Below are 13,071 nucleotides of genomic sequence, written 5' to 3'. Positions count from 1 at the left end.
ACAGGAGGTGAGATGAGGAGGTTCAGCTCGGAGAAGAGCCCTATCTCACGCCTTTCGTAAAGTCTTCACGAAAATAATAATTAATTTTCACGCTGCCTATTCACTTGAATTGCCCCACTGCTGCTATGGTTATCCAAACGTCTGCAGGGGCGGGGAGTGGGTGCTGACAGAACACTGCTGATACACTCGGGACTCACTAATTCCACGCCCTTTCGGTACTTACGCCTTATGTCCCCTAAACCTAAACCTAACCCTAACCTTAACCCTACTTAACCCTAAACCTAACCCTAACCCTAACCTTAACCCTAACCCTAACCCTAACCTTGACCCTAAACCTAACCCTAAATTGCTTGTTTGAAGTGTTTGATTACCATGTGACGGTAGGCTACCGAAAGGGCATCAAACTAGTGGGTCGCTAGGCAACAGTCGGGCAATTCAAGTGAATAGGCAGCGTGAAAATTAATCTATTATTTTCGTGAAGACTTTACGAAAGGCGGGCAATAACGTGAATGCACCACGAAAATTAATCTATTTTTTTCGTGAATACTTCACGAAATGAGTGAGAAACGGTTGCGGAGAAACACCGTATGCCGCTGTACACCCGTCTCCAAAAGAGTTGTCGCCTATCCATCTGTTTGGAATAACAGCTAAGTGTTTTGAAGTGACTTATCTGCTCATTTTCACATTATGTTCGATAGGCGACACAATATGTGTCTTGTGAAAATCTGCCCTGTCTGTGTTCATTAAAGAGTCAATCTTTCTTTGGTGCATGAAATTTATTTTTGTACATATATTTTCATTCCGGAGGGTTGTAGCTTTCATATGAGTGACTTCTGAAGCCAAGTGATTAACTGAAAGTCAGGTTATTAGCTGTTATTCCAAACAGATGGATAGGCGACAACTCTTTTGGAGACGGCTCTACTGACACAGGGTGGACTAAAGAGAGGATAGCGCTGCCACTTTGCTCAAAGTAAGTCATTGTGTGTGTGTGCGCGTGCGTGCGTGTGTGAGAGATGGCTATTGGAACTACTGCTACTGTATGCCTTAGCTGGTTGCTTTGAAATGCACCTGCTGCCGTGGTGTTTTTGTCATGTGCACAGTTGTTGGTGGTGGTGGCGGCGGCGGTGCGCGCTTGTTGGCAATGGGTAACTAGTTACCCTTCTGGTTGCTGTGAAATGCACCCGCCGCCGTGGTGTTTTTTGTGTGTTTTAGTTTGAGATGCTGCGTGATCTAATTTGTTATTTGTACTTGTGTGTGTGTGTGTGTGTGTGGGAGAGAGAGAGAGAGATCCCTACTACCCGTTTATCTATCTCACTCTGCCAGTGACGAATGCCAGAGTGGTCTTCTTCTAAACTGGGATTGGTAAAAAGAAGCCTTCAATCCACCATGGGGCAATGGCCAATGCCGATTGAATCACTTGTCGTCTCATTTGTCTTCAAGGAAGTTCGACCACATTACTCTAATTTTAAGATCGCTGCATTGGCTCCCAGTAAGCTACAGAATTGATTTTAAGGCAAGACTACTTGTGTTTAAATCATTAAATGGAATGGGACCCACATATCTACTGGATATGTTTCAGCTGTATGCAACAACCAGGTCACTAAGGTCAACGGAGAAGAATTTGCTGGTGATTCCAAAGGTGAAAACAAAGTGTGGAGAGACAGCCTTTAGCTTCTATGCTTCAAAGCTTTGGAACCAGCTTCCAGATGACGTAAAAAATGCACCCACTATTGATAGCTTTAAATCTAGACTCAAGACAAATCTGTTCTCAGATGCTTTCCCCCAGCTTAAATAATATATCATTCTTATTTTTTTGTTCATTTTACTTTTTATTTTATTATTATTATTATTATTATTTTACCTTATGTTTTATCTTGCTGTTGTAAATGTTCTTTGACTCTAATTCATTTCCTTCTTTCTTCCCTTTTTTCACTCTCAACACTGGTGCAAGGAGCGCTGAGGCACTTTCGCTGCTAATGCAGCCAGGACGGGTAGTCGAGCCTCATTGTCTCTCCTGTAGTGAAAAGGATTATTTTGACGCCTAAGTGGAGGCTCACTGAGGTAGCTCTACAACTGAATCAGTGCCCCTGTAGCGTGTGAGCCAGGACCCACATTTTCACATATTGGTATCACCTGGGGTGGCAAAGTCTATCAATGTTTTTTGTAATCCTCCATGCCTGAGGGACATTATTTGGTATGATAGCCCTCTGGAAATGGTAGCTTTCCTATATTTTTACTCACTTTTATAATGACACCCAGTGCATTTTGCAATACATGCCTATATATGGATGTAGGTGTATGCAAGTGTCTGTGATAATGTGATATGTTTTTATTGATGCTATATCACAAGTAGACACCTTTGGGAGTTTAAAAATATATAGTTTTGATGGAGAATGGACTTTCCTATGAATCATATAGGTCAAAATGTATCCGTCGTACACTTTCAGCAATATCATGCAAGGTTAGATTGATGCAGAAGACTGTAGGAGGATGGGTCAAATTCTAATGATTGCTATATCATATCTGTAGAGTGTGGGTTTTCAGAAAATATATGGGTTTGCTAGGTAAATATAAATTATACAACGGCGAAAGGCTCTGTGAGATGTGCGACATGAATGAGCTAGTAATAACAGGAACTCTGCTCCCGCATAAAAACATACATAAGGCAACCTGGATATCCCCAGATGGGAAGACCAGGAATCAGATAGATCATACACTAGTCAACAAACGATTTAGGAACTCAGTCAAAGATACAAGAGTACACAGATCTGCAGATATCGGAAGTGACCACTATCTCGTATGCACAACAATCAAGCTAAGACTGAAGAAACAACCGAAAGAAAAGAAAAACTCCAGAGTCAAGTATGAGACGGCAAAGCTTAAAGATACAACCATCTTAAAGACCTTTTCCATCAGTTTGCGAAACAGGTTCCAGGTGTTAGAAAAGGAAGCTAAAGCAGTAGGAGATGAAATAGGAGCAGGAGATGAAGTAGAACATGACGCCCAGGTAATGGAGAAGCAGCTGTAACAGTCCTAGGAAGACCACGGAGAAAGAAGAAGCCATTGATCAGTGAAGAATCTTGGAGCCTTGTTGAACAAAGAGAAAGATTAAATAAGAAAATCCTTGACACATATTCGGAAAGAATCAAGAAGCAATTAAAGCAGAAGTATGCAGAGAAGAACAAAGAGGTGAAGAGAAGTATAAAAGCAGACAAAAAAAATGGTTTGAGAACATCGCCAGCGAAGCTGAAGATGCCGCAAGAAAACAACACATGAAGACCCTATACGGACTCACAAAGACATTATGTAATGAAAGATCCAGACAGAGCACAGCAGTACTAGACAAAGATGTAAAACTCATCAGTGGAAGAAACTAGGGGTGTAACGGTACACAAAAATCACAGTTCGGTACGTACCTCGGTTTTAGGGTCACGGTTCGGTACATTTTCGATGCAGTATATGGGAACAAAATAGAAAAACTTTTTCTTCTTCAGCACATTGTTAATTTCACAAAAAAAATGTTAAAATACAAACCAAAAAAAGAAAATACATTCAACCTGCTACTTTGGGTCGGAGATTTCATCAGTGTAAGAAATAGCACTTTCTCCTGAAGGTTTCACAAAGGCCTAGCCTCTACACCTGTTTTTTTCTTGCATTTTCTCTCAGTGTTCTGCACGAGCCTCTGCATGTAGTAGTAGCATAATGTAAAAACATGAACAGAGTAGCCTTTTACTCAACCTTTCGGTACTCGGTACAGCACTGTTTGATTCGGTACAGGTCTTTTCGGTACGGTACGTCGGTTCGGTTCGATATCGTTACACCCCTAGAAGATACGAAATCAAATTAAGATGGACAGAGCACTTCAAAATCGTGTTTAATACAGAAGAACCAGAAAACCCAATAACAGAAGATGTTGAATGTGACCTCAGTAACTTAATCGAGGAGATCGCAGTAAATTAACCATCAATTGTTGAAGTCAAGGACGCAATAAAAAAACTGCAGAATAGCAAGGCACCAGGAATCGAATGCATCTCGGCTGAGCTATTAAAGGCTGATGTAGACTTCTCAGCAATGAAAGTGCACCAACTACTAGGGAAGGTATGGAAACATGAAAAGATTCCAACAAATTGGAAGAAAGGGCTTATCATCAAACTAGCAAAGAAAGGGAACCTTAAAGAATGCAAGAACTCAAGAGTCTTAACCCTACTATCTGTTGTGGGAAAGATACTTGGCAGGATTACTGTAAACTGTACTAAGAAAGGAACAAGCAGGTTACAGGACAGGAAGGGGAACAACAGAGCAAGTCATCATATAACATGTTAATGAGTGGCAAGCAAGACTGTATAAGAATTTTGTAGACTTTGAGAAAGCCTTCGACTCTATCCATCAGAAGAGCTTGTGGATAATCATGGAAAAGTATGGGATCCCAGAGAAGATTGTGAGAATGGTCAGAACATTTTATGAAGACTTCCAATGTGCAGTTGAAGACCAAGGAGAAACATGTGAATGGTTTGACATTAAAACAGGTGTCAAACAAGGCTGCAACATGTCAGGATTCCTTTTCTTGAGTGTGATGGATTGGATCGTGAGAAGAACAGTTAGACAGGGAGAGAATGGAATTAGATGGAAGCTAACATCAAAACTGGATGACTTGGACTTTGCAGATGACATCGCATTACTGTCCTCAACAAAACAACAAATACACAATAAAACAACACGGTTGGATGAAGAGGCCATGCGAGTAGGTCTGAAAATCAATACACAAAAAACGAAAACAATGAGGATTAACGCAAGCAATCAGGAAAGAATTCAGATCCATGGAAAATATATTGAAGAGGTGGAGCAGTTCATATACTTGGGAGCCACAGTTTGCAAAGAGGGAGGCGGAATGAAGGACCTTAGGAACCGACTATCAAAAGCAAGAGGTGCTTTCATCAGAAGACTCTGACTCAGAAGATCTGGAGCTCCAATAGCATTAGGAGGAAAACAAAACTAAGACTACAAGACGCTAGTCGTGCCAGTCTTGCTATATGGATGTGAAACATGGAAAATTAACAAAGGAGATAATAAAGCCGTAGATGTGTTCCATAACAGATGCCTACGCAGAATACTCTGTATACACTGGCAAGATCATGTGAGAACTAAAGACCTGCTAGAAAGAGCTGAGATGAAGACATTGAGTGATGAAGTGAAGCTATTGACCTGGGCACCAGAAGGGAAAAGAAGAAAAGGAAGACCAAATACTACCTGGAGACGTACTGTGGAGAAAGAAAGAAAAGAACTAGGATGGACATCATGGGCTGAAGCGAGGACCGCGGCAGCTGACCGGGAGAAGTGGAAGTGCTCTGTGAAGGCTTTGTGTGCCACAAGGCACGAAGTGGATAGGTAACAGGTAACGTCTTCTCAAGAATGTAATGCCAGCTGGGCATGTTATAGCGTGGCTCCAGATGTTCAATGGTGCATCTGAACCCTCCAGATGTTCAATAGTAGATATTAGAACCCCACTTTGCTAATGAGAGATATTGACTCTACTTGTAATTGCTTGTGCTTTGACACTGTTCGGGGGCAGTTTGTCACGCTTCCCAAACGTATCTGCCAGTCTTAGCTGGGTAGGACCTTTCATTTTGTCTTCGATTCTCCTCACTAATGCTGCATGTTGTTTAAGATGGTATTTTGCCAAATGCTTTATTAAATTCATTGTATTATACATTCTCACAACTTTACCACCGCACCTGACTTTACCGTGGCATCTGTTGCACTACACCTCTTCGTCTTTGTCGTCCTTCAAAGTGAAATAATCCCACACAACTGACATTTTACCGATAGCTTCAAATTTACATGACCATCCATCTCAATGAGGCCCACCTAAGTCATGCCCTCTACTTCCTGGCTCATGAGGCAATAAGTTGCAAAAAAATTGAATGGAAGTGAACGAGGCGAGTCGTGGTGGATTTGTGGTGCATGGGTGGAGGTCCAAAGTTTGGATTTGTGTCGAAAAACAAATTTCAAGCCCAGTAATTACTTTTTGGACACCCCATACCCCATGACCCAGGAAGTAGAGGGCGTGACTTAGGTGCCCCATGGTTAGACCAGGGGCTGTTCACTCACGGAACTTCCTATTAGCCACAATTGGCTAACCCTAACCACAGGACAGTGCAAAATGAATGGGTGTCAATGGAGTTTTTTACCATTATAATTTTTGTGATTTTTTATAATTTTTTGTCCTGAAATATTAATATTAAGTTCGAAGCTAGAAATAATAAGACCCCGTTTGAGTAGCGTTTCGATTATTTTGTGCCGCTAGATTATTATACACTGGGTTACAAATGGGCAGTCATGGGTGAGCGGTTAGGGCGTCAGACTTGCATCCCAGAGGTTGTCGGTTCGACTCCCGACCCGCCAGGTTGGTGGGGGGAGTAATCAACCAGTGCTCTCCCCCATCCTCCTCCATGACTGAGGTACCCTGAGCATGGTACCGTCCCACCGCACTGCTCCCCATGGGGCGCCACTGAGGGCTGCCCCCTTGCACGGGTGAGGCATAAATGCAATTTCGTTGTGTGCAGTGTGCAGAGTTCACTTGTGTGCTGTAGAGTGCTGTATGACAATGGGAGTTGGAGTTTCCCAATGGGCTTTCACTTTCGCTTGGAGTTTCCCAATGGGCTTTCAAAGCTCAATTTTTATGGGGCCAAACCCATAAACATTAGCACGATGCTAGCGAGTACAGGTTGAAATCTTCTAACCTGCTGTAAAACTACACACCTGAACGATTTGTCATTACAGCCTATTGTTAAACAACAGTCATAGTGCTTACCAGGAATGTTTTGTTGATAATATTTGTGACTGGAAATGGCAGTAGCAATGTATTTAGCATGGGTTCCCCTTTCCATTCCATACATTTTCCCACATGAAGGACTGGCCTACGCTCGTTACTGCAGAATGCATGCAAAGCTAACTGGCTACAATGGGAACCAATGAGACTGAGCCTTCTCCCTGTGTTCTAATTGCCACTGAATGAGCTAGATTGGGAGGGAGATGCAAAAACTCGTGTGCTGAAGGTGTGCTGGAAAATGCGGACTGGATAGTAGGGGAACACACAGCAAAAAGTGGAATGGATTGTCTGAATAACGCTGTGCGCTGGAAAACCCGGAATGGACTTCGAGAAAAAAATGGATCGGGAGTCTGGATCGGCATTATTCGCGCTTGCAATGTTTTGCTCATATCGGCGGCCGATCCGATCCGAATATCGGATGAGGACACTTTTATTGTGATACTCACTATAGTTTCTCCAGTTTACAGTTGAGATCCGCCAGAAGAGAAGAAAGATGCTTCATTCCTGAATATCCTGCTATATTCTCACTCAGCTGCAGCTCTCTCATGTGTGAGGGGTTTGATCTCAGTGCTGATGCAAGAGCTCTGATGCTTTCCTCTCCAAAACTGCAGTTAAACAAGCTGTAGAGAGAAAACTCCATCATCTTCTTTGTCTCCTTTAGACAAAAGCATGATGGCCATGATGACAGTTGCATGAACAGGAGCATTGCTGTATTGAAATGTCAACGGCGTGTGTGCGTGTGTGTGTGTGTGTGTGTGTGTGTGTGTGTGTGTGTGTGTGTGTGTGTGTGTGTGTGTGTGTGTGTGTGTGTGTGTGTGTGTGTGTGTGTTTGTGTTTGTGTGAGAGACAGACATTCACTATAAAAAACACAGACAGCAAGTCAGTATGTGGTCTTCTGATCTGATACTCACTTTAGTTTCTCCAGTTTACAGTTGGGATCCTCCAGAAGTGAAGAAAGATGCTTCACTCCTGAATCTTCTGCTTTATTCCCACTCAGCTGCAGTTCTCTCATGTGTGAGGGGTTTGATCTCAATGCTGATACAAGAACTCTGAAGCCTTCCTCTCCAAAACTGCAGTTAGACAAGCTGTAGAGCGAAAATAACAACATCATATGTTTGTCCCTTTTAAAGAAAAGTATGATGACCATGGAGACTTGCAATTGCAATATCAAGACAGCTTACTTGAGCATCTCCAGAGTACAGATTGAGATTTTCAGTCCATTACAAATTTCTCCAACTTCAATATCTCCAATGTTGTTGCCACTGAGATCCAAACTCTTCAGTTTTGAGGATGGTTTGCAGATAACACTTGCCAGTACTGCACAACTTTGTTTAGTGAGATTACAGTGGTTGAGCCTTAAATGGAAAACAACTCCATCAGTTAGTATTGGTGCTGTCAATCGATTTAAGTATTTAATCGCGATTAATCGCATAAATGCCATAGTTAACTCGTGATTAATCGCATTTCAATCGCATAATTATGTCTCATTTAAAATCATTGTAATAGCCTACTTCTATCGATGTAGGCCGACAAAAATTGGTGTGTGTCCCCCCCTTTTTTTTTTTGAAAATTCAAAACAATGAGTGTTAGACACTGACATCTGCCCTAATGGCGTATGATATTTCAAGAAATAAGGGGGATATGATAACAAAAACAGTGACAGGAGGGGAGAAAATGAGCCTCATACAGCAGGGCTACATTTTCCTGGAGCAGTGTGGGATTGTGCCTCCTTTGCATTTTTTTTGTTGTTAGGCTAAATGACATAATATCATCTGATAGCCTATATGCAGACTACTACTTTCATTAAGGTTTATTTCTTAGTGAGAAAATCAATAAGCCTGGGGATAACACTTTCAAACAAAGCTAGAACAAAGCTAGAACTACTTATGACAGCTCTGTCATTCATAATGAGAAGCTAGGTTACAAGTAGTGGACGGAGGAAACTAGCCTACACATCTTATTGTCAACAAGAAAACGGCAAATTTGATGCTCTGTTGATCATACGCAACAGCCAATAATAACTCTTCAAGTGCATCAAAACTTTGTAGTCTTGAAATGGATGTAGGATTCAAAACGAAGTATTTGGGGGCTGTTTAAAAGTATGCAATGTTTATAAAATAGTTCGTAATAGCACTAGTTACCTGCCAGCAGAGCCATCAACAGTCAGTGTAGCAGCTAGCTACAGCTATTATATTGTTCAGCCAATTCGAAGTCCTTCTGCACACTGTTTGCAACAAATGTTCGTCCATAACTTTCAAAAACGAGGCGGCATACAGAGCTTTGTAAATCATTTGTTTACAGGCTGATACTGCTGTGCTGTCTAACTCATTCACTCCATGCACAGACTGAAAGCTTCCGAATGAGCAAGTTGAGCAGGCAGAGACATAAGGGGAAGGGGGAGGCGGAGGAGCAGGGGGCACAAGGCTCTGTAGCGTCTATTGTAACTGGCATGCTGGGAATTGTAGTTAAGCTATCGCTGTAACCAGCGGTCTGTCAGTTTCTGAAAAAAAAACTTCACAGGGTCACATCTAGCGTTAATCTCGCGATAAAAAAATTATCGCCTTTAAAAAGGGGTTGAGTTAATGCGATACTAACGTGATAATTTTGACAGCACTAGTTAGTATATATGTCATGCTCAGAGTCACACTGATGTTTGAATGCAAATATTTTATCCCTATAGTGAAGATAAAAAGGAAAGCACATACACGCCGCAATCATACTTACAGAGCGGTTTGGGATTCCTCCAGTACAGGCAGCAGTCTTATCAGGACTTCATCAGACTTGCCGTACTTCTCCAAGTCGAACACATCCAGCTTGTCCTCTGATGTCAGCAACACAAACACTAGTGCTGACCACTGGCCAGGGGAGAGTTGGGCTTCTGACAGAGTCCCTGCACTCAGGAAGCTCTGTATCTCCTCCACTAATGAGTGGTCATTGAGTTCATTCAGACAGTGGAAGAGGTTGATCACCCTTTCTGATGAAGAAGCTTCGCTTATTCTGCCCTTAATGTACCTGATTGTTTCTTCATTGTCAGTCTGAATGTGTTGATTCTGCAATAAGCCGTGTAGTCGATTCTGGTTGGGGTACAGTGAGAGGCCAAGAAGGAAACGAAGGAAAAGGTCAAAGCGTCCATCTTCACACTGGAAAGCTTTGTCCACAGCACTCTTTTGCATAGTAGTTATTAATTCCTGCATCTTTGGAGGAAACATTCTTTCTAACCACAAATTACTTGCTTGTGGTTGCTCTATTGACACAAGGTCTTTCCTTTTATTTCTCATCATCAGGAACACATACAATGCTGCAAGATACTCCTGGATACTTAAATGCACAAAGCTGTAAACTTTCCCCAGGATCACACCTGATACTTCTTGAAACATTTGGGTGAAGATGCCAGAACGAACTGCTGCCTCCTCTACATCAACACCACATTCTTTCAGATCATTTTCATAAAAGATCAGGTTTCCTTTTTCCAGTTGTTCATAGGCTAGTCTTCCAAGACCAAGGAGACTATCCTGGTTCCACTGAGGATCCTCATCATGCACGTCATCAAACTTTAGGCCCCGCTGTCTGTTTTGAAAGACAAGGAAGTATGTATACATCTCTGTCAACGTCTTTGGAACCTTTTCACCCCCTGCGATGAACTGCTGAAGAACAGTAGCAGCAATCCAGCAAAACACTGGTATGTGGCACATGATGTAGAGGCTCCTAGATGATCTGAGGTGGGAGATTACTCCTTCAGCAACATTCTGATCACTGATCCTCTTCCTGAAGTACTCCACCTTCTGTGGGTCACTAAAGCCTTGTACCTCTGTAACACGATCAACACACACTGGTGGAATTTGATTGGCTGCTGCTGGTCGAGAGGTGATCCACAGTAAAGCAGTAGGAAACAGATGACCTGTGATCAGGTTTGTCAAGAGCAAGTCCACTGAAGACACCTCTGCAACATCAGTCAAACTATGACTTTTCTGGAAGTTAAGCTGAGGTTGACATTCATCCAGACCATCCAAGATGAACAACACTTTGCACTTTTCTTGGCTCTGAAATGTTAACGGTTTAATTTCAGAAAAAAGGTGGTGGAGCAGTGCCATCATAGAAAACTGTTTTTCCCTGATGAGGTTGATCTCCCGAAATGGTATGGGAAATATGAAGTGGATGTCCTGGTTTTCTTTGCCCTCCGCCCAGTCCAGTATGTACTTCTGGACTGACACAGTTTTACCAATGCCAGCCACTCCCTTTGTTATGACTCTTCTGATCGGTTTATCTTGTCCTGGTAAGAGCTTGAAGATATCACTGCATTTGATTGGTGTCTCTTGTCCAGCTGATAGTTTGGATTTCATCTCAATCTGTCTGATCTCATGTTCCTCATTCACTTTCCCACTTCCTCCCTCTGTGATGTAGACTTCTGTGTAGATCTTTTCTAGCAGAGCAGAACCTGCTTGCGTTTGTATTCCTTCAAACACACTCTGGTACCTGTTCTGAAGGCTCTTCTTCAACTCAATGCGACAAACTGTATCCTTTTCATCTATGTCACAGACAAAATAAGAGATTCTTAAAAACACAACAAATGGCACGGTGAATATTGCACAGTGGACACAGTAAATGACTATCTAGTACACTAAAATACTCAACAGCACAAAAACAGGTGAGAATAACAAAACAACCCTTACTTTTTTGCAGTGTTTCAGCAAGCTCCTTCTGATCCATGGTCTTGAGGAAGTGCAGTGCCATCTTCAGAGCACCTTCTCTGGCATCACTGTCATCCTCATCATCTTTATGCTCAGATTTCTCTATGTAGTCTGGACTCAGAATCCACTTGAATCTTTTCAGCTCATTCCTCAGGAATGCAAAGATCTTATTTTCAAGATCCTAGAGCACAAATATTTCAGGTTACTCTTCAGTGCAGTACACGTGTTCTAATACAGTATTAATAAAAATAAAGTAGAGGTGCCTGCATTTGTTTTGTGTCTTTTGAACTCCATGTGCATATTACTGTGCAACCAATTGTGTCCCTATTCAGCATGATAGAAATGATTGACATTCAAACCTGCAATATATGATCCAGATTGCACTGTGGAATCTGGGTAGACTGGGAACTGTCTGCATGTGATATGTTGTCCTCCATTTTGCTGCTGGGAAGAGGAAGATCACAGATATATGTTTTCTTGTTTTTAATATGATTAGAACATCAAGGATGACTGGATAAACTATCCAGATTAGGTCTAACTTGAGGCACACGTTACGATGAGGAGAGGTCAGGTAGAGGTCAAGTGCACTTAGACTATACATTACACGATCATAATGACACACCTGACCCAGCCCAAGTGAAGAACAGCATTGGCTTTGGGTTGCGTCTGCCTTTATAAGGGGTGGAGGTGCACAGGTTTGGGAGAATTGTCACACTGGAAGCAGCGGCAGGATGAGAACGTGACTACGTGGACTTGAACTTATCTGTATGGCGGGTGGAATAATGGGAGCTAAAGGGTAATTTCAACATGCAGTTGTAATGCTCACACTACCATGCACTTGTCAGTACCTGAGGGTTTTTTTCAGCCTTTTCTGAGATCCTGGTCATTGTAATGGGGGCAGGTGTTTGTTGACATTTTTTTTTTTTAAAAATCTTGATTTATTCCCAAAAACATCCAAAAGGTTATGCAACATCAGCAGACAATTAGCAAACAGCGATACTTTTTGGGAAAATATTTGGAGTAGGCTAAGATTATATGTATGTTAAGATTTTTTTTAATGTAATCAAAAGCTTCCCCCTTTAGAATAGCTCAGATCTCGGAAAGGGCTGAGCCAAAAAATGCAGCATCACTGGGTACTGACAAGTCAAGGGTGGTGTGAGCAATACAACAGCATATTGAAATTGGCAGGAGTGCTCCTTTAAAGTTCCCATGGCATGAAATTTACATGGCCCTTTGGTGCTTTGTATGGGTTTGCGGGGGTGTCAGGATGCTATATCCGCAATTTTTATCAAAATAATGCTGAAATGCGCCATTTAGGCCTCTTTGGTGAAAAGTCTCCTCTCCCAGTGCGTCGATCTGTAATGATATGCAACAGGAGGGGGAGGGGGGCAGGAGGGGGAGTGTCGTTGATGAGCGGGGGCGGAGCCGCGGGCTAAAGCTGTGTTGTGGTGGTCCAGCAGGTTAGCTGTTACCTAGAGTTAGCAATTTGCCCTAGTTAGCAATGGCACGTCCAGCACCTGATGGAACTTACTCTCGCTTGTTTTGACCCAAAGA

General features: G+C 42.3%; 1 protein-coding gene across 1 annotated transcript in view; it reads right to left on the bottom strand.

Annotated features, from left to right (window-relative positions):
- LOC134466145 (uncharacterized) overlaps positions 1 to 13,071 on the bottom strand; it is a 50,783-nt gene that overhangs the window by 26,689 nt on the left and 11,023 nt on the right. The window contains exons 7-12 of the mRNA XM_063220039.1: positions 11,877 to 11,961; positions 11,500 to 11,698; positions 9,554 to 11,354; positions 8,011 to 8,184; positions 7,741 to 7,914; positions 7,276 to 7,449 (exon numbers count right to left, since the gene is read on the bottom strand). Coding sequence (XP_063076109.1) covers positions 7,276 to 7,449; positions 7,741 to 7,914; positions 8,011 to 8,184; positions 9,554 to 11,354; positions 11,500 to 11,698; positions 11,877 to 11,961 — 2,607 coding nt within the window. The remainder of the gene's footprint in view (positions 1 to 7,275; positions 7,450 to 7,740; positions 7,915 to 8,010; positions 8,185 to 9,553; positions 11,355 to 11,499; positions 11,699 to 11,876; positions 11,962 to 13,071) is intronic.

Source organism: Engraulis encrasicolus, chromosome 16 (assembly GCF_034702125.1).
Source record: "Engraulis encrasicolus isolate BLACKSEA-1 chromosome 16, IST_EnEncr_1.0, whole genome shotgun sequence".
NCBI lineage: Eukaryota > Metazoa > Chordata > Actinopteri > Clupeiformes > Engraulidae > Engraulis > Engraulis encrasicolus.
Note: the sequence above shows the minus strand (reverse complement) of the source record. Positions and strands in the feature narration are given on the sequence as shown.